We start from the raw sequence: 22,831 nt of genomic DNA on the forward strand, positions 1-22,831 counted from the left end.
GGAGAGATGTGTCACAGCAGACAACAGTGTGCAGCTCTTCAAGAGCAGGATTATCTGTAGACAACTGAACCGCTTCAGACTCAGATCACTTCATCTTCTCCTAGTGCTATTGTTTCAGCTTCTGGAAGACTGACACATCAACATACACATATATCAGTGAACAACTGACAGAAGAGCTACTGGAAATACCTGGACATTAATATTAGAAGAAATGAGTGAAGATCCTAACATGAATAGATGTGAAGAGTGTGTGTAGTTCAGATGAATGTTGATTTCTATTCTTCTTTGATTGCAGCATGATGATTTGAGTGAAGAAGTCTTCATCAGTGGATGAGAACAAGTGTGTGTTCATCAGTCTCTGTGACATCAGAACACCATTCACACATTACTGAGGATTTATGATCAAACTGAGACACTTATTAACAACAGTTTGACAGCAGAGTTATCCAACAAGCTTCCAACAAGAAGATATTGTGTTGTAAAAAGCAGGATCTAATGATATAGTTGTCAGGCTTTAAAGCTGACAGAGGTATGTTGAGGTTAGAGACAGACAGAAAGTGTGGATGTAGAAACACTGCTTGTGAACAGCACATGCACACCTGAGGAACGGCCCTATAGTAAGAGCCTTCAACTCTTTTAATGGAAGAGCAATTCTGGATCTTCAGAGAAAGTCTGGAAACCCTAATAAAGTCCCATCATTATTCAATCACTGACTCACTGAGAACAACCCATTACTAAACCAACGCTGACAAAATAAAGACTTATTTCTACACTAATATTGGCTTTATTCCAGATCAGAAAACTGTGTTTCTGTGTAAGACTCCAGGAGCAAGAACTTGTTGGTCAAATTTAGAAAGTTTGATCGGAAGTTTTTCAGTTTTATAATTACACATCAAGAGAAATTATAAGACACCCAATTTAGAGAAAATAAACCCCGGAATTATATTCAGACAGATGAAGAATTGTGAAGATATTGTCTTAACCAATTTATTTTAAAGTTACTGTTTAGAGCTAAACTCAACTCAGTTTAGAGCGTCTTGGTGGTATGAGTTTAGAAAGACTGATGTTTTAATATAATGAATGTTATTTCTCCACAGAATGTAGTTTCCAGGTTTGTTTGTGAACAGAGATGGATTGAGCAGACGATAATCGAGAGATATCTTCAGCTTTAGTGAACACAACTCTGTCTTTGAGTCAGAAATCTCTCTGAAACCAATGATTCAACATCTTGAGTGTATTTCAGTAATCTGAAGAAAACATATATGAGTGACAGCATGAATCCTATTGTTAACTATACTTACATCTGTAATTTAAACCATTATTAAACAGCATTGCACATGTTCATATTGATAAGAGCCTCCTACCTTCAGTAATGTCCAGCTGGTCAGTATTTCAGTCTCTTTGTGATAAGGACAGGGTCAGTGAGGGGACGAGAAGAGACACAGTTGTGAACACCTTAGTGACATCCATAAGCAGCAGAAAGAACTTGCGCTCAGAGAAAAAGGAAGTGAAGTTGAAAAGGGAGGATGGTATGTCAACTCTAGATGTGGATTTTACAATGTCAGAGCTCAACATAGCTCTGCTAAGCACTGGGTATACAGCACCTGGGCAAGATCAATTATGTTCTGACAGTTACCAGTAGAATCATTAGAGTTAGTATAAAGACTCTTTAATAAAATCTGGAGGGATGGAATAGTACCTTAAAGTTGGAAAAGTGCAGTAATATTACCATTTAACAAGCCTGGTAAGAATCCAGCTAATCCTGATAACTATAGGCCCATAGCTTTGACATCTCACTTATGCAAATGGATGGAGAGGATAATAGTTCGCAGATTATCACATATATTGGAACCGAGAGGAATACTGACCAACATACAAAGTGGATTTCGAAAAGGACGCTCCACAACAGATGCTCTAGTTAGAGTAAGTAATGATGTGGATAAGGCACTGAGAATGAAAGAACTAATGACAATAGTATATTTTGATATAGAAAAGGCATATGATACCATGTGGAGGGAAGGACTGCTTATTAAACTAAGTAGTATGGGTATTGGAGGAAGGTTATATAATTGGATCATGGATTTCTTAACAGGTAGGAAAATTCAAGTTAAGGTTGGATCAGAGGTGTCTATAAAATTTGATGTAGACAACGGTATTCCCCAGGGGAGTGTAATTAGCCCGATACTATTTAACATAATGATAAATGGATGCATCAGATCAGCACTATATGCCGATGATGGAAGGAATGTGTCATATGTATTAGGTAATATAAGGAAAGCAATTAGGGAAGTAGAAATGTGGTCATATAAGTGGGGATTCAAGATGTCGACAAGAAAATCTTGTTATATGATGTTTACAAAGAAGCGCAAGTGCCATGATGAAAGGTTAACATTATATGAGCAGCCAATGGTGAACGTAAATGAATTTAAGTACTTGGAACTATTGTTTGATAGTAGGTCTCCATGGAAAACACATATAAAGCACTTGGAAACTAAAAGCAAAAAAGCTTTAAACCTCCTGAGAGCTGTGGCTGGATGTGACTGGGGTGCAGACAAGCAGTCATTAATTAATATCTATAGGGCTTGCATGAGGTCATCAATAGACTATGGTTGTGTAGTTTATGGAGCAGCGTCAAAAACAATATTGGGAAAAATTTATAGATTACAATATAGAGCATTACGTGTATGCATCAAAGCTGTTAAGACAACCCTCATTAATGCTATACTCATAGAAGCAGGAGAGATGCCACTGGAGTTAAGAAGAGAGAAACTGACAATGGCATATTGGATCAGATTAAAAGGAAGTGGGAAAGAAAACCCAGCAAAAGAAACGATACAGGAATGTTGTGAGTATTCCAAGTTTCAGGGGCTTGGGTTTGGATGGACGAGGGAAATGAGAGTGAGGGAATATGAAATGGAAACCTTAGATTTCACCATGGTCAATTCAGTGAGTAGTATTCCACCATGGCTGTTCCCAGAAGTAAAGGTTGATATTAATATATTGGAAGAGAAAAGAGAATGGAGGAAGTGGGAATTAAAACAAGCATTTACATAAGAAACAGTTATTATAATTATAAAAAAAAAATATACACGGACGGATCCAAGAACAAACAGGATTGTGTGGGAGTTGGAATACATATCCCAGAATTTAAAATAAATCTCTCCAAAAGACTGTCTGGTCGATTTTCTGTATATACATCAGGGTGGCATAGAAGTACAGTTTTGCTGGGTGCCAGCACATGATGGGGTTAAAGGGAACGAGAAAGCAGATAAACTGGCTAAAGAGGGGCTGCTATAGGAAATAATAATTACAATTCCACTAGGAAAAGGTGAAGGTAAAGCATTGGTTAAGAAGAAAGGACTTGAAATATATAAGAAATGGTGTGAGGAAGACAGGAAAGGTAGGAGATATTATAAAATACAAAAAACTGTCAGTATAAAGAATTACATGGAAAAGACCAGGAGAGAGGAAATTGTAATGACAAGATTAAGAGTGGATCACAAAGGGCTGAATGGCACATTATTTTTTAATGGGGAAAAGGAATAGAGAGAGCTGTGAAAACTGTGGGGTTAAAGAAAATGTTGAACACGTAATATTGTACTGTAAATTGAATGAGGTGGAAAGACGGGTGTTTAAAGATAAGGTTCAAGAGACAGGGCAGGAGTGGAATCTAGTAGGGATACTGGGACTAGAATGAGAGGGAGACGAAACAAGAATCACCAGGAAGGAACTAATTACATTTTTAAAAGACTCGGGGTTGTGGAATAGAATATGAAATTGTAAAATTACATGATTATACATACTCCAGTACAGTAGGCGGCGGTATGCACCTTATAAAAGAAGAAGAAGAAGAAAGAAGAAGAAGAAGATGAATGAGTATTGAAACCGAAAGTAAACTGGAGAGAAAACACGTGTTCTGAAGAGTTAAACTCCTTCTGTTCAGATCTCAGAGTTGACGGTAAGTTGAGTTGTCAGCTTCTAATATCATGTATTATTGTAGAATGTCGCTCTCGTGTTAAACTCTTCACACTTTAACAGAGATTTGAGGGAGTTTTTGTAACAGTTTAAAATGATGTGAAGACAATCAGGAAGAAGAAAATGTTTCTGTGTTGGGATGAAGATCGCAATGAAGCTATAAGAAATAAAAGAAAAGCGTTTAGGGAACTGAAAAGAAACTGTAATCAATCGTAAAGAGGCTCAAGCTGTGGAGGTCAGAAAGACTGAAAGAAATGTTTGGAGATCATTCTGTAATGAAAAAGGTAGAAGTCCTCCTGTAAAAGACATGTTGATCTGAAATCAATATCTGTTATGGTTGAATCGCAGGACCGGAGACCAGTTAGTCATGAAAATAAAGAAAACTCTTTGAATGAGAGAGAAGGTGTGTCCAAAAACTTTTGGTCAGAGGTCAGATGTCAGATTCTGTCGATGGTCGTGAGGTCAGATTCTGCCGATGGTCGTGAGGTCAGAGGTCAGATTCTGTCGATGGTCTTAAGGTCAGAGGTCAGAATCTGCTGCAGATCCTCATTCTCTTGAATCTGATTGTGTGTGCGGTGTTAAACTGTGTTTCACTGCAATCTCTGGAATAATAAACACAGTGTTGTGTGTCATTTGTCTCTTGTGTTTCTATAAGCAGGTCTGAAGTTATTATGGAGAACAGAGAGAGTCAGAGATCTTCATCTCCAGATCACAGCTGTGTGTCTCTGAAGAGTGACTGGTCCATGGGTGATTGTCCTAAATTCAGTGCTGATCCAGTGACCTCTGACCCCAGGTGAGACACTGTCCTGTACTGGACACTATAGACTGACTCCTACAACATCATACATCATCTGAACTAATTGTGTTGTGTTAATTACTGTGTGAAGATGTATATGAATAATTATATTTTAGAGTCAGCAGGAGGAAGAGGAAGAGATCTTCATCTCCAGATCACAGCTGTGTGTCTCTGAAGAGTGATGCATCCATGGGAATTCCTCCTGAACTCAGTGCTGATCCAGTGACCTCTGACCCCAGGTGAGGATAAACGTCTAGTGCACACTTCACTGTTCACACACATCTAGTGTTTGCTGCAGATGAGAGTAAAATGCTCGCTCTGAGTCCTGACAGAGAGATGAGTTTTAGATGAGAGATGATTTTATTCCTGATTTCACCTCAAATCTGTGGACAAAAGTTCAGTGCTGGAAAATGAATTTGATCTCAATGTCCAGATAAAAGAAGTTCACTGTCAAACAGATTTAGCTTTGAGTTTTTATATAAAGCTATTTGTAAAAACCTGTTCTCTGTTGTTTCAGCCGTGTGTATAGAGACGATCAGATACGAGCCCAGGATCCTCCTCAAGCAGTGAATGATGAACTACAGAGAGTCAAAGAGCAGCACAAAACCAGCATGAAGAACAAGTATGAGAGATTATTTGAGGGACTGAAACTCCAGGAGAATGAAAGCCTCCTGAACAGCATCTACACACAGCTCTACATCATAGAGGGAGAGAGAGAAGGAGTGAATGAAGAACATGAGGTTTTACAGATGGAGAAAACAGCCAGAACACAACCCTCACAAGACACTCCAATCTACTGCAATCACATCTTTAAAGCCTCCGCTGAAGCAGGATCTGAGGAGAAAGAGCAGATCAAGACTGTTCTTACTAAAGGCATCGCTGGAATCGGAAAAACCGTCTCTGTGCAGAAGTTCATTCTGGACTGGGCCGAGGGAAAAGCTAATCAGGATGTAGATTTCATGTTTGTGCTTCCATTTCGAGAGCTGAACTTGATCAGAGATCATCAGTACAGTCTTCACAGACTTCTGCTGGACTTTCATCCTGAACTTCAAGATCTGGACTCACAGATTTATGAGGAGTGTAAAGTTGTGTTCATCTTTGATGGTCTGGATGAAAGCAGAATCACACTGATGTTTTCAGACGCTCAGAAAGTTTGTGATGTGACTGAGACTTCATCAGTGGCTGTGTTGATGTCAAAGCTGATGAAAGGAGAGCTGCTTCCCTCTGCTCTCATCTGGATCACCTCCAGACCAGCAGCAGCCAATCAGATCCCCTCCAAATACATCCACCGTCTGACAGAGATTCAGGGATTCACTGAGCCTCAGAAGGAGGAATATTTCAGGAAGAGAATCAGTGATGAGCATCAAGCCAGCAGAATCATCTCACACATCAGAAGAGCAAGAAGCCTCCACATCATGTGCCACATCCCCGTCTTCTGCTGGATCTCATCCACTGTGCTTCAGAAGCTCCTGGAAGAAGATCTGAGTGCAGAAATCCCTCAAACTCTGACTGAAATGTACATCCACTTCCTGCTGATTCAGATCAACATGAGGAAGCAGAAGTATGAAGAGAGAGATCCAGAGAAACTCCTGCCGTCCAACAGAGAAGTGATTGTGAAACTTGCTGAAGTGGCTTTCAAACAGCTGATGAAGGGCAATGTGATGTTCTATGAGGAGGACCTGATTGAGAGCAGCATAGACGTCACTGACGCCTCGGTGTATTCTGGGATTTGCACTGAGATCTTTAAGCAGGAATCTGTGATTCATCAGAGGAAAGTCTACAGCTTCATTCATCTGAGCGTTCAGGAGTTTCTCGCTGCTTTCTATCTGCTTTACTGCTGTTTAACAAAGAACAAGAAAACACTGCATGAATTCAGATCTAACAGATATTACTCTGATAAAGTCTCTCTGTATGATCTACTAACTTCAGCAGTAGATAAAGCTCTTGAGAGTGAGAATGGACGTCTGGATCTGTTCCTGCGGTTCCTGCTGGGCGTCTCACTGGAGTCCAATCAGAGACTCTTACAGGATCTACTGAAACACACAGAGAACAGCTCAGAGACCATCAGCAGAACCACACAGTATATTAAAGAGAGGATCAAAGATGAAGATGATGGACTGATGGTCAAGAGAAGTAATCCTCTCTCAGCTGATCAGTCCATCAATCTGTTCCTCTGTCTGCTGGAAGTGAAAGATCAGACTCTGTTCAGAGAGATTCAGGAGTTTGTGAAATCAGACAAACACTCAGAGAAGAAACTCTCTGCTGCTCACTGCTCAACAATCTCCTACATGCTTCAGATGTCAGAGGAGACACTGGATGAACTGAACACCATGAAATACAACACATCAGCTGAGGGGAGAAGAAGACTGATACCAGCTGTGATCAAGTGCAGAAAAGCTCTGTGAGTGTTTCATCATCAACTAAAGGATCATATGTAATAATGAATCTGACTCCTTTAAAATAAACGTTCCTGAATGAGAGATTTTCTCCTGAATAACAGGCCGGAATCTTAAAGGAGTCCCAACATGTGTTTTTAATCCAGTAGATATTAGAGTAAAAGGTAAAAACAACCCCGTCACATGAGAAACTGGTTCATTAAATCAGCAGCAGCTGCAGCAAAGAGACGCTCCACACATTGATCAGTAAAGCTGACATTCACACATTTCACTCTCAATCAAGACACAATCATGATATCAACTACTGCTAATATTAATAACTATAATAACATTTAATCTGCAGTAATTATTGATCATAAATGCTGAATGTTGTAGCTGTTTGACTGCTGTTACAGTGAACTATTACAGTGAAGACAGAGCTTGACGTCTGCTTACTCTTTACTGTACAGCACTAGACACTATTTTACATTATTATACATTTAAAGAGATCTGCATTATGACATAAAATAAATCAAACCATAGAAAAGGTGGATGAGTGTGAATGGTAATATTATGAGTGATATAGGTCTAGTTTTCTAACACATATTTACTCTGTCAGCATTGTGACCACATTAATGTCACAAATAAAAGATTAAAATTTACATTTCAGCAGCTCACACACGTACATGAATTATTCACACAAAACAAGCGAAGAGTTTGTCATTTAATGAGATCTGTGTTAAATATCCATTTACATGTCAGTCTTTTGTGAAAATGACTTTTACAAACTCAGATGTGACGCATTTCTGTGAAGGACTACAGAACAAGCTCTGATTCACAACATTAGTGTCCAAACACAGAAATAAAAGAGGGTCTATATATCAGATCAGGATCTGAAGACTATAATAAACACAAATCCAGCTAATAAAGAGGAACTACAAATAATGACCAAATTAACAATACAGCAGGAAGGATTTAATCCTTTAATAATAATAATAATAGTAATAATTATATTTAATCTCTTCTAGATTTTCTGGCTGTGGTCTCTCAGAACAGCATTGTGAAATTGTGTCATCAGCTCTACAATCCTCAAACTGTGTCCTGAGAGAGCTGGATCTGAGGAACAATGACCTGCAGGACTCTGGTGTAAAGTTTATTTCTGATGGACTGAAGAGTCCAAACTGTCAGCTGCAGATACTGAGGTATTAAGAACATAGAAGTGTGTGTGTGTGTGTGTGTGTGTCTGCAGATACTGAGGTCTGAGGATACTGAGGGCTCTGAACCGGTTCAAGGAATTAAGATGAAAACCGTTGACGAATGAAATTTTGACAGGAACAGAAACAGAAAGGAAATCAAATGTTATAGTTCCGAACAGAATCTAAAATTCTAAATGGCCATTAACCGGTTAATAATGTTATTTTATCGTTCCATTTAATATTTGAAATTTGCTGTCAATGAATCATGAATTCCAGAATTACGGCATATGCAAATGTGACGCTGAAGCCAGGAGTGAAATGTCGCTCAGGTCTGAACTCATCATAGATCAGTCTCAATGACAACGCACCGCACTTAGAGTTAATCTGAGGATAGTGCGAGATGAATTCAACAGATAACACACCTGCAGTGCTTCTCTGAATAGAGAAAACAGAAAAACAAACCCCTATAGACTTACATAAAGAGAAATATAGGCATATACACTAAATACATTTCAATTAAATCATATTTACAGATTAACGAAACGAAAGAAAAACTGTGCTAAATTACCGTTCATTGTGACATGTTGCAAAGTTTTCGGAAAGGAATACGAAACTGCAAAGAGAAGTTTTCTTTATTTTGCAAAAGCTTTACAGTTTTAATTATTTTCCAAAAGCTGACAGTTTTGAATAATGTCTTGCTTCTATATAACCAATCAGCTTTGGTATGACCATCCCACTGACACAACATCATTTTGCTTTATTAAAACCTATACATTAACAAAATAAAATAGAGTTAAAGAAACAAATAAAAAGTTAGACTGCTCCGTTGTACATGTTGTGTTCAGAGTGACCGCGCCTCACTGTGCTGATAAAGCTGATGTGAAGGATGATGTTTTATGTAGAAGTACAAACACTATATAATAAATACTATTTTAGCATCCAGATACTTCGGGAACATGGAAAATCTGGATTCGTGCCGGATGAGAGATGCAGGCATCAGCTTCAGCTTAAATTAATTTGTTTTTGGGTTGACGTTTTTATAGTCTAAACTTGTTTTGTTTTCGAGAGAAACTAATAGCTGTTTTTATAATCTTTGTAAACATGCTTTAGACTACAGGCATTTTAGCCTTCATTATTTCATAAAGTAATAGGACTAATAAAATGCAAGGACGCAACTTTAGATTTTTTTTTTTTTACTTTCAAAACGCAATCTTTCATCCTTTTTTTGAGAGAGAGAGAGAAAGAGAGAAAGCGAGGTAGAGAGAGACAGAGAGAGAGAGGTAGAGAGAGACCGAGAGAGAGAGAGAGAGAGAGAGAGAGAGAGAGGTAGAGAGAGAATTTTTGAATTTTAAATACATCTTTATTATAACAACTTTCTCTTAAAATACACAATTATTCACACTTAATTCAGAAATGCACATTAATTTCATTCTTTTTCACATACATGTTTAAAAAGTCAACAACATCTCATTGTTCTCACATACAGTACACAATACCTCATTAACACCCCAGATTTCTATAAACTTTGGTATACGGTCCACCAATTTATAATAAGCAAACTCTACTTTTAATCTAGCTGCCACAAAACCTAAAAACATAGGAACCACACTTAAAACATCCTGCCCTAGGAGTTTGTTTTTCCTTGTTTTCCAAATTACTAATTTTGCAGTGCCAGATAAAAAATTAATTATAACCAAAGTCCTTTTCCTTTGAACTGAATACCTGGGTCCATAAATAAATAATTTGCAAGAAATACCTCCCCCAAAGATGAAAACCAATTACTTAAAAGGGAAACAGATCCCCTAAACGAGAACACTGCACAAATAAATGAAACAAAGATTATACCACCGAACAAAAAGGACAACCCACCCCAACACTAGGATTAAGATGCACCACATGTCTGTTCGTAGCTACTGCTCCATGTACAATTCTCCACTGCAAGTCACCTGTCCGCTTATTGATTGGGTATTTGTAGCAGCAGCCTTTAGGGGAAGATTCAAGTCCAAAACAGTCTATCAATTTTGTTGAAAAAACACCAGTCAACAACCTTGCATTTGATACTTTAACACAAATCAAGTACAAGGCCTTCTTCCCAGCTGACTCAAAACATTCCAAAACTGGGGTTTTAAATGTCAACAAACAATGATCATCTTCTTCCCAAATCTCCACAGAAGCTCTAACAATGAGTGAAGGAAAAACATAATCAAATCCCTCTTTCCACTCATGAATCATTTCTGTATTGTCCACAAGTTCTCCATGTTCCTTTCTTAACATCCCGTGTACTTCTGCAACCAGCTGCTGTATCATTCTTGCAGATTTCACCTTAGTTCTTTGGGTTATAACTTCCACGCTGCTGTTCAGTACATGACCCAACTTTGTATACCCAGCAGCCAGCAGCCGTGAGCGTAAACACGCAGATGATAAAAGTCTTGAAGGGAACAGAGGGTTAAAAAACAAAGGTTCTTCCAACAGCCAAGTCCCAGTTGATACATCGGATGATCTTGACACAGTGAAAACCTTCCAAGCCTCAAGCATAGATTTATAATAGGGAGTAAAGTCTACCAAATCAGACTCTTGTAAATACATAAGAAATAGATGTTTATCAAATCACATTCCCCCTGTCTTCCGCAAAAGGACTGTTGCTGTGTTCATCCAAGCAAAATTACTGTTGTAAAGCAATCTTTGAGCTGTCTGTAGACGAAAAGTCATTATTCTTGCCTTTATATCCACCAGGCCTTGTCCCCCTTCTTGTATAGGAAGATACAGTACGGCAGATCGAACCCAATGGTATCCGGACCAAAAAAAAAGTCACCAAGTGCCTTTGAATTGCTTGAATTAAACGTTGGATTTGTGCCACAGAGTGGATGACACCAAATTGTTGGCCACCAGAACTCTTCCCCTGTAGGACAACTGGGGTAGCAACCATTTCCATCTAGACAATCAGGTGCATACTTTATCCTCTACGCCCTCCCAATTTAATTTCTGAAAATCAGTTGTACCAAAATAAATACCTAGTATCTTAAAACCTTCAAAACTCCATTTAAGATTCCCAGGCAAATGTGGAGGATTCTCTGAGAAATCACGACCTGCCCAGAGAGTTTCACTTTTATCCCAATTTACCCTGGCAGATGAAGCCTTCTCATACACATCTAGAACATCAGTTAAAACATTAACATCTTGTGTATTATTAACAAATACAGTAATGTCATCTGCATAAGCACTTAAAACTGTTCTTGAGTTCTCAATAATACCAGAAGTAATAAAACCAGAGATTTTTTCACGTAATTTACAAAGTAAAGAAAGGTTCCATCGCTATACTATATAGTTGCCCTGATAAAGGACACCCCTGTCTTATACCCCTTGTTACAGGGATAGGACGGCTTAAACCACATCCCACCTTGACAATACAAGAGGCATCTGCATAAAACAGTTTCACCAATTTTAAAAAACCTTGCCCTAAACCAAAAGCTTCCAACACATTGAAAAGATATTTGTGATCTACACGATCAAACGCCTTTTCTTGATCTAAGGAGATCAGACCAATTTTTCTTTTAAAAACTTTGCAAATATCTAAAACATCCCGTATCAAAATTAAATTATCTGATATCGTTCTTTCTGGAACACAATATTTTTGATCACGGTGTACTATTAAATGAAGGTAATTTTTTAACCTGTTAGCAAGGCATTTTGACAGAATTTTATAATCAGTAGTCAACAACGCAACTGGTCTCCAGTTTTTCAAAAAAGACAAGTCCCCCTTTTTAGGCAACAAAGACAGAACAGCTCGTTTACAGGACACAGGCAGCATACCATCTTTGCTGCATTCACAAAAAACCTCACAAAGGTCCTTTCCAATACAGTGCCAAAAATGTTTGTAGAATTCAGGTTGCAGACCATCAATGCCTGGAGATTTTCCTGAATTCAGTTGACCCAATGCAGCAATTAGTTCATGGTAGGATATATCTATATCCAAAGCAGTCTTTGAGTCCAAGTCTATTTGAGGTTAATCATGAAAAAGTTGTGCAGAACAATTTTCATCACAATGCCCAGCAGTATAAAGATTTGAATAAAAATCCACTGCATGACGACGCATTTCTCTCATATCATACGTCAACTTCCCATCAGGAAGGCGTAAGCAGACCATCTGTTTCTGAATTTCAAAAAATCTACAAAACTCTTTATCTTGAAGCAATCTAATGTTAAAATGCCAAAAAGAGGACTTTTTTGAACTATAAGACTTACTTATTACAACCGACACCAGATTGTGATCTGTAAAACCCATCGGATTAATAGAGCAATCAATAATTTGACTACTCATCTGTTTAGACACATAGATTCTATCCAGACGAGCAGCAGTAACCCTATTATTGTTAACCTTCACCCATGTATATTGCCTCACATCAGGGTGTTTAATTCTCCATATGTCCAAAAGATCAGTTGCCCTTATTAACTTGGATAAACATGATGATGACTGAATATGCGGTTCTTCTGTATTTCGATCAACTGTGAAATTTTCTGTACAGTTCCAATCCCCTCCTACTATAACATTCCAATCATTAAAACATTTTTTAAACACACTACTTAACACACCAAAAAACAATAATCTTTCAAAACCTACATTTGGTGCATACACATTGATGAAATAATAAATGTCCCCATCTATGTCAGCTTTAACTACCAAGAGACGACCATTTATTGTTTCTTCTGTACTCAAACCAGTGACCCTTAATTCAGGTGAAAAAAAAATTCCTACTCCTGCGCTCAAATTAGTTTTATGACTTAAAAAATACTGCCCTTTCCACCACAATCCCCAATCGATTTCATTTCCTACATCACTATGTGTTTCTTGAAGATAAATAACATGCAATTTTCTCTGTTCTATTATTTCAGATACTAATGCACGTTTGTGCATATCCCTCCCCCCATTTATGTTAAGAGAACCTACTCTTAAAACTTCCATGTGCACTTTTAAGAGGGAAAAATGAAAAACAGAGAAAAAGAGCATTGCAAAAAGAGACACCCCGTGATGCATGAAATTGGTCAGCTAAGTCAAAACTTTTAACGTTCTCCTTTTTTCTACCTTTCTATACTTTCTAATTGCTGTTATATGTTTCTTTAAACGAAACGTTTTCTTTTCACTTAAGATATCAAATCCCACATTCTTTTGATGTATTGAAACAGACTTCTCGAACTTCCCAATATATGAAAAAAAATCTATCACATTGACTTGCTTTCCAAACGTGTCATCTAGAAAAGCATTGATCTCTTCTAAAGTATACAATGAGGAATCATCTCGTGAAAACTCTTGTGAGTTCGCCTCACCACTGCACAGTGAATCTCCCTGTGAGCATGAATCAAAATCATGCATAGATACAGTCTCATCTGACTGGGTTTCATCCATGCCACCCTCATTACATTCTTTATTGCATGTCAACTCCGTGTGCTGCTGTTTCTCCACCACCACACACTCTGCACTACTAAATCTAGACTGGGTGTTTACATCCCCTGAGAGATCGTTTTAAACGGACTAACAATTTTCCCGAAACAAACTAACTTGCGCTCCAATACTTCATTAGTTATGAATGGAGGCACATTTGAAATCGTAATTTTAGAAGAAGCCGTGTAGAGTGGAGTGACTTGGACTAAATCAAAACTAAACTAACAGTTCAGCTTGTTAATATCCATAAGGAAGAGATGAAGATCTAGGCCCATGTTTCCCGCTCTCCTCAGTAGAGCACAAGCAATTCCTGCCCAACTTACATCCTCCTCATAAAGCAATCTTCATGTTGTCTGGGTTCTGAAGGCCTTTATTCTTGATGCTACATCGATCAGCCCCTGGCCTCCTTCCAGTACAGGCAAATACAACACCGCCGCCTTTAACCAATGATGGCCTGACCAGAAAAAATCCACTAGTCGCTGCTGGATCTCGCTCACCCAGTCAACAGGAGGCTCAATTATTGTCATTTTGTGCCATAAAGAAGAAGCAACCAAATTATTACAAACTAGAACCCTCGCCCTGTAGGATAACTGGGGTAGCAACCACTTCCATTTAGACAACCAAGCACACACTTTCTCCACAAGGCCCTCCCAGTTTTTTCTTTGGTACTCTTCTGTCCCTATAAATACCCCTAAATATTTAAAACCTACTCATCCCCACTTTAAACCACCAGGAAGTACTGGACCTTTAAAATCTCTTCCACATCACAAAGCATCACATTTACCCCAGTTAACAACAGCTGAAGAGGCTTTACCATAACAATGTAAAGCCTCCTTTAGCACCTGAATGTCATTTTGTTCCCGAATTATGACTGTGACATCATCAGCGTATGCAGGCAGTTTAATATTGGAGTGTAGGGTATTAACCTGTAGACCCATTAGCCCTCTCCTCAGTTTACACATCAAAGGTTCAATTACAATACTGTATAATTGTCCTGAAAGAGGACACCCCTGTCTGATGCCTCTTTTTACTTTTATACACAGCAAAATCTCCAGTGTTAATTTAACACTCTGAGTGTGAACTAATATAAACTCTGAAGCAGTGTTAAAAGTAACACTGAAGCAGAGTTGAAGTTAATGAGATAATTAAGAAGTTAACTGAGTTATGATTGACCATTATTGAAGACACCTGATGTTAACAAGCAGAATCACCAAACCAGAAAATCACAATTTGTGTGTCACCATTATAGTGGTCAGTGTTTGCTGATTTTGTGATGCCGACGCTATATTCTCAAACCCGATCTGCTCCCCAATAACCAGCAGATGATCTTCTACCGTCACTCCCGGCTCTGGCACGCACCTGCAACCATGCCGGAGTGTCAGCGCTGACCAGGGAACAGACGCCATACCGTCGTCTAAACGCACGCGACTTCAGAGCCGCAACTTTCCTATCCCTACCCTTTCCCTCTACCTAAGAGATTAGAAACAAATACCGAAGGAAAAAAAATAAAAAATAAAGAACAAAAATAAGAAAAAAGTAAAGCATGAAACAGAAAACGCACTCGCTCCCAACAAACAATCGAGCACAATCTCCAATACCCTCACAAACGCTCCTCTCACACTGAGCAGTCACACGTCACACCGGAAGTGAGAGAGAAAGAGAGAGAGAGAGAGAGAGAGAGATGTTGCACACTGTGTAATCAGATTTGGCTAATTACTGATGTTCAGCTCTTCATGTTTAATAAATCAAGTGTTATGATCTGCTGAGCTCCCTGTCGGTGTCCTCCTTCCAACAAAGACAACGAGTAAGAACTGTAAAGCGTGCATATAGAAACGACGCGCGTGACATTATTATTAGGCAAATTATAGACACATAATATTGTTTTTACAAAATAACGTTATTAACCGGTATTTTTCCTGCCGAACCGGTTTCTGAACGGAAATAATTCAGAGGAACGGAGGAACAGAAACGTTAAAATATTGGTTCTGCTCAGAGTGAACCGATTGAATTTTCTTTTCATTTTCAAGCCCTGATTTACAGTCAACTGATCACAATGTGTGTGTGTAGATGATATGTGTGTGTGTGTCTGTAGATGATCTGACTGTTGGTGTGTGTTCTTGTCTCTTTCAGTCTTGCTGGCTGTAATCTCACTGCTCAGTGTTGTGAGAGATTGTCTTCAGCTCTACAATCCTCAAACTGTGTCCTGAGAGAGCTGGATCTGAGGAACAATGACCTGCAGGACTCTGGTGTAAAGTTTATTTCTGATGGACTGAAGAGTCCAAACTGTCAGCTGCAGATACTGAGGTATTAAGAACACATAAGAGATCATTTACAGTCAACTGATCACAGTGTGTGTGTGTGTGTGTGTGTGTGTGTGTGTCTGCAGATACTGAGGTATTAAGAACATATAAGAGATAATTTACAGTCAACTGATCACTGTGTGTGTGTGTGTGTGTGTGTGTCTGCAGATACTGAGGTATTAAGAACATATAAGAGATAATTTACAGTCAACTGATCACTGTGTGTGTGTGTGTGTGTGTGTGTGTGTCTGCAGATACTGAGGTATTAAGAACATATAAGAGATAATTTACAGTCAACTGATCACTGTGTGTGTGTGTGTGTGTGTGTGTGTCTGCAGATACTGAGGTATTAAGAACATATAAGAGATAATTTACAGTCAACTGATCACTGTGTGTGTGTGTGTGTGTGTGTGTGTGTCTGCAGATACTGAGGTATTAAGAACATATAAGAGACCATTTACAGTCAACTGATCACAGTGTGTGTGTGTGTGTCTGCAGATACTGAGGTATTAAGAACATATAAGAGATCATTTACAGTCAACTGATCACAGTGTGTGTGTGTGTGTGTGTGTGTGTCTGTAGATACTGAGGTATTAAGAACATATAAGAGATCAATTACAGCAGGGCTCTGAACCGGTTCAAGGAATAAAAACGAAATCCGTAAACAAATGAAATTTTGACAGGAACAAGAACCTGTGTCTGTTGTTGATCTTTCTGTGTGTCTGTAGTTGATCTGTCTCTGTGTGTGTGTGTCTGTAGGTTGTCTGGCTGTATGGTGACAGAGGAAGGCTGTGGTTATTTGTCTTCAGCTCTGAGTTCAAACCACTCACACCTGAGAGAGCTGGATCTGAGCTACAATCACCCAGGAGAATCAGGAGTCAAGCTGCTCAAACACAAACTGCAGGATCCAAACTATAAACTGGAGATACTCAAGTATGTCAGACACTAATACTGACGTACTGAACATGTGTGTGAATGATGCTGATCTACATTAAATTATTTATTAACAACATTTGGGAGGATCTTATGTACGTCTCTTTGTACGTCTCATTGCAGTCAGCTAACCCTCCAAAACAGTCATTAGAGTCATCAGCGAGTCTGAGCCGTGCTCCAGATTCCACCGCTGCAAAACCTCTTTCTCCTCCCTCCTCTGTTCAGTCTTTTGCTCCATCTCTCTCTACATCTTTCTGTGTCCTGCAGCTCCTGTAACAGATGCTGGCGTGAGGCTGCCTCCACCAGCGGCTCAAGCATATGCTCCTCCTCCATTCTCTTCTTCACCTCTCTCTGTGTTCCTCCCATAGACTGTATAAACACATGGACGTAGTGTCCGTGACGTCACCTGTAGACTCCTGAAGTCTGTTTTTTGAAGCTTAAAGTTTGCAGAGCGGGCCGTCGCCATCTTGGCAGAGCGTCACTGTATAATTTAAATGGATGAGTTATAAAACAATTTACCCCCCTCACAGTGGTCATCAATGAATTACAGTTTTAGTCAATTCCTTGTTGTCTTCACGAGAGAGAGCGGGAGGTTGGCGCTCGGTTCCTCCTCAACCACAAGGAGTCGATCCATGTGTGACACTGCCTCCACAAACTCTGCTTTCTCAGTCTCTCTCAATTCTGTTCTTCAATCCACATTTAGGTTGTTTAATGCATGATGATTGAAATCATGCAAATAACCTCAAGCTGTTCCCTAAATAAACTGTGAAAAGAAACATCATGGATGGGATGTTCCACTTTAACATTTGGGAACACAACATTTGTCATTAGAAACGTTTATAAATCTGTTGTTGTTTACAATGAAGTTTCAGTGTCACGATGCTTCAGAAATCATTCTAATATTGCTGCTCAATAAACATTTCTCATTATTATCAATGTTAGAAACTGTTTTTCTGCTTAATATTTTTTGTGGAAACAATGATACCACTCTAACATTAAGATTGAAAAAAGAGAGAGAAATTTGTGATTTTATTCATCATGCATGAAAGTGACAAAAAGTGAATAGATATTGAATAGAAATTAAGATATTTAAAATGATTTTAATTTAATAAAAGCATTAACAAATGTAATAAATACATTTGATAAATGCAAATAAATGCTGCTCATTATATTTTGTGTGGTAATAATGATGCACTTTTAAAGCAGTAAAATTGTTTTCAACATTGATAATAATCAGAAATGTTTCTTGAGAGTCAAATAAATTGTAATGGTTTCTTAAAGATCATGTGACACTGAAAACTGGAGTAATGATGAAGAAAATTATGCTTTGCATCACAGGAATAACATTACATTTTATAATTTATTAAAATGTAGAACTTTTTTGTATTTGTAATTATTTATATATTTTAATAATGAGTGCTGGGCGTGGCTTGTGGGTGTGGTCAACAACTATTGACTCAGTCTGATTATATGAGTGTCAACTTATGAACCTGTGTTTGTGTGTTTTATAGTGTGGATCATGGAGGAGAGAAGATGATGAGAGCAGGACCACGAAAGTGTAGGTCCACACACACACACACACACACACACACACAGACACACACACATAGACAGACACACACACACACACACACACACACACACAGACAGACACAAACACACACACAGACACACACACACACAAACACACACATAGACACACACACACACACAAACACACACACACAGACAGAGACACAGACACAAACACACACACACACACACACACACACTAACACACTAACACACTCTCTATCTCTCTCTCACACACACACACACACACACACACACACACGCAAACTCTTACAGCATGAAACATTCCTCAGTGTGTGTGTGTAAAGCAGAAAGTGTTTGTTTGTAATGAATGAAGCTGATCTAAGTTCACTTCAGTCGCAGCACAAACTCACTGACTGAGAGAAAACTCCTGTTACAATCAGAAAATCTGTCTCTGCTGCTCAATCAGTCTCTTATTCACAGCAGCTCGACACTTTGCTGCTTAGAGAGAAACCACTGCTGAGTGCACAGGGTTTTCTCAGTTTATTTCTATTATCTTTGTGTTATCTTATTATTTTAGTGATTAGAATAAGTATGTTTTAGGCTAAATTAATTATTTAAGCCTCATATCCTCGCGAATCGTGAATGGTTCTCAAATCAAGAGGACGTGAGAGGACTCTCTTTTGGTTATTTTCCCGCTTTAGCAAGTGAACAAATATTCATTGTTTTGTTTCTAAGCCGCTAATAAAAACCTGGTGGACTGAGTCATTTGTGTCTGAACTGGACAGATGATTTGAAGCGATGTCCTCGAGTGTGGATTCAGTTTAATCATGTAAACCTTTAGATTCACCCTCGGCTTGTGACAGCTGAAGAGGATCTTGTGCGATCGCATCTCTGATTACTCTTGAGAAACTGAAAGATGAAGTATAGGCTACAGAAGGACAAATATCCAAACTTGAAAAAGAAAGCCAGTGTTGATCTGTGTCTCCTGCAGGTGTACAGCTGTACTGTGTGTATCATGAGCGCTCAGACTGACCTGAGACCTGAGACACACAGACATTTCAGCAGTTATTATAGACCTGTGTGTGTCCCGTGTTTCTGTCACTGAACCAGTCATCACATTAATTATCACTTTATCACTCTTTTACATGACCAAGTCAATCTCTGAATATAAATATCTAATCGTCTACAACAATTAATGTGTTGGGTATTTTACAAATGGGAATACAACAAATTCATGACAATGTTTTACATTCAAACTTTATAGTGAAAAGTACTTTAAAAGCATCTGGAATGCAATCAAGTAATTTTAAAGCAGTTTTTAAAGCATTTGCTGCCTGGATTAAAAAAAGAGGCTTCAGACAAATCCTTCAAACAATTCTCAGTCTGTCGCTAACAGCTTTGATACGATCACGACGTGGAGAGGAGTCATTTATTCCACTTATACTACAGTTACCACACCTCAAGACGTCGATCAGATGATTTATTTAAAGGGATTCGTCTGGTTTTTGTTCTTAAATCACTATTGTGAGTGTGATGATTTACTGCTCAAGAAACATTTATTATTATCAATATAGAAAACAGTTGTGCTGCTTCGATTTTTCTTTTTTTTTTCTTTTTTTTTTTTTTGGAAACCATGATATATTACCATTCAAAATACAATGATTTTTTTTAAAAATATAATATTAATAATAATAATAATAATAACAATAATACTGTTCACTAAGAACAAATGAAATAGATCAAAGGTGACAGTAAAGACATCTTGATCCTCTCGTGAGCAGCGTTTTGAGCTCAGATAAGATAACGGTCGTTCACTCAGAATTCAGACATCACTACAGAATGTGTGACAGCTGATCTAGTGCACTATATAGTGTATAGGGAGCGCTTTCAGACACAGCTCTAGTCAAAGCTGTAAACACACAGACATCTTCAGTGTTGTGTTGTTCTTGATGTTTCTCTCTTCTTGTGTTCAGATGCCTGTGATCTCACACTGGATCCAAACACAGCACATACTCGACTCGTTCTGTCTGATGAGAACAAGAAGATCACAGGTGTGAAAGATCATCAGTCATATCCTGATCATCCAGAGAGATTTGATGATGATCTTCAGGTTCTGAGTGTTGAGAGTCTGACTGGACGCTGTTACTGGGAGACTGAATGGAGCGGATATAGTGCTGAAATATCAGTGACATATAAAGGAATCAGCAGGAAAGGAAGAGGGAGAGACTGTTTGTTTGGATACAATGACAAATCCTGGAGTCTGTTCTGCTATGCTAACAGATTCACTGTCTGTCACAATAATAACAGAACTGATCTATCTGCTGTCCCTTCATCCTGTAAGAGAGCAGGAGTGTATGTGGACGTGTCTGACGGCTCTCTGTCCTTCTACAGCATCTCTCAAACACACACACTCACACACTTACACACACACACACTCACACACTTACACACATTCAACACCACATTCACTGAACCCCTCTGTGCTGGATTTAGGGTTTATCCTGGTTGCTCAGTGTCTCTGTGTGATATTAGATGATAGAGAGACTCTTTCTGAAGTTCACATGCACACAAACTCATCAAATCTCACATCACTACATTTCTGTTTGTTGTGGAAATTCTTATTCAATAACAATTTGTAGAGACTGAGAATGAAAAACCAAACAGAGTGATTTTCTGAGCCCTTTTCCTCACTCTGGATGTATACAGTTCTTGAAGGGGTGGGCAGGGGAGCACCAATAATCCTCTTGGCAGTCCAAACAGTTCTCTGTAGTCTTCTGATGTCTGATTTTGTTGCTGAACCAAACCAGACAGACCATCTCGTAACACGGATAATGACCTGCTTTAAAACCAAACCATCTCGTAACACGGACAAGGACCTGTTTCAGACCCTCTTTAGTCTACAGCATGTAATGCTCACTACTACTCAAAGTCAAAGTCACCTTTATTTATATAGCGTAAAAAAAAAAAAACATTGCGTCAAAGCAACTGAACAACATTCATTAGGAAAACAGTGTGTCAATAATGCAAAATGATAGTTAAAGGCAGTTCATCACTGAATTCAGTGATGTCATCTCTGTTCAGTTTAAATAGTGTCTGTGCATTTATTTGCAATCAAGTCAATGAGATCGCTGTAGATGAAGTGACCCCAACTATGCAAGCCAGAGGCGACAGCGGCAAGGAACCGAAACTCCATCGGTGACAGAATGGAGAAAAAAACCTTGGGAGAAACCAGGGTCACTTGGGGGGCCAGTTCTCCTCTGACCAGACGAAACCAGTAGTTCAATTCCAGGCTGCAGCAATGTCAGATTGTGCAGAAGAATCATCTGTTTCCTGTGGTCTTGTCCTGATGCTCCTCTGAGACAAGGTCTTTACAGGGGATCTGTATCTGGGCTCTAGTTGTCCTGGTCTCCGCTGTCTTTCAGGGCAATAGAGGTCCTTTCTAGGTGCTGATCCACCATCTGGTCTGGATACGTACTGGATCCGGGTGACTGCAGTGACCCTCTGATCTGGACACAGACTGGATCTGGTGGCCATGGTGACCTCGGAACAAGAGAGAAACAAACAAATATTATCGTAGATGCCATTTTTCTAATGATGTAGAAAGTACGGTGTTATGGGAAGTGTTTCCGGTTCCGGTTTACCTAATTAATGCAGCCTAAAAATCCTTTAACGGATTTGGATATTAAAAGCATATTAGTATGTTATGTTTATGCCAGGTTAAAGAGATGGGTCTTTAATCAAGATTTAAACTGCAAGAGTGTGTCTGCCTCCCGAACAATGTTAGGTAGGTTATTCCAGAGTTTAGGCGCCAAATAGGAAAAGGATCTGCCGCCCGCAGATGATTTTGATATTCTAGGTATTATCAAATTGCCTGAGTTTTGAGAACGTAGCGGACGTAGAGGAGTATAATGTAAAAGGAGCTCAATCAAATACTGAGGTGCTAAACCATTCATGGCTTTATAAGTAATGAGCAATATTTTAAAATCTATACAATATTTGATAGGGAGCCAGTGCAGCATTGACAGGACCGGGCTAATATGGTCATACTTCCTGGTTCTAGTAAGAACTCTTGCTGCTGCATTTTGGACTAGCTGTAGTTTGTTTACTAAGCATGCAGAACAACCACCCAATAAAGCATTACAATAATCTAACCTTGAGGTCATTTGACATTGAGAGCATAGGCCGTAATTAGATATATTTTTGAGAAGGAAAGATTGCGATCAAATAGCACACCTAGGTTCCTAACTGATGACGAAGAATTGACAGAGCAACCATCAAGTCTT

The 22,831-nt window shown here is 38.8% G+C and overlaps 2 protein-coding genes across 2 annotated transcripts in view; both read left to right on the forward strand.

The window, feature by feature from the left end:
* Positions 1 to 21,189, forward strand: part of LOC113114314 (stonustoxin subunit beta-like) — a 54,104-nt gene extending 32,915 nt beyond the window's left edge. The window contains exon 4 of the mRNA XM_026281259.1: positions 20,522 to 21,189. Coding sequence (XP_026137044.1) covers positions 20,522 to 21,084 — 563 coding nt within the window. The 3' untranslated portion in view covers positions 21,085 to 21,189. The remainder of the gene's footprint in view (positions 1 to 20,521) is intronic.
* Positions 3,880 to 7,176, forward strand: LOC113114244 (NLR family CARD domain-containing protein 3-like). The gene is made up of 4 exons (XM_026281150.1): positions 3,880 to 3,958; positions 4,634 to 4,768; positions 4,984 to 5,010; positions 5,289 to 7,176. Exons 2-4 carry the CDS (start codon positions 4,647 to 4,649, stop codon positions 7,174 to 7,176), a joined length of 2,037 nt encoding a protein of 678 aa, XP_026136935.1. The 5' UTR covers positions 3,880 to 3,958; positions 4,634 to 4,646.
* Positions 21,190 to 22,831: the final 1,642 nt, after the last annotated feature.

This window comes from Carassius auratus, chromosome 1, assembly GCF_003368295.1.
Source record: "Carassius auratus strain Wakin chromosome 1, ASM336829v1, whole genome shotgun sequence".
In the NCBI taxonomy this organism is placed as follows: Eukaryota; Metazoa; Chordata; class Actinopteri; order Cypriniformes; family Cyprinidae; genus Carassius; species Carassius auratus.

Coding starts and splice junctions, on each gene's coding strand:
- LOC113114244 (XM_026281150.1), top strand. CDS start 4,647: ATGGAGAACAGAGAGAGTCAGAGATCTTCATCTCCAGATCACAGCTGT. Junction 4,769..4,983: donor CCAGTGACCTCTGACCCCAG/GTGAGACACTGT, acceptor TCCTGAACTCAG/TGCTGATCCAGTGACCTCTG. Junction 5,011..5,288: donor CCAGTGACCTCTGACCCCAG/GTGAGGATAAAC, acceptor CTGTTGTTTCAG/CCGTGTGTATAGAGACGATC.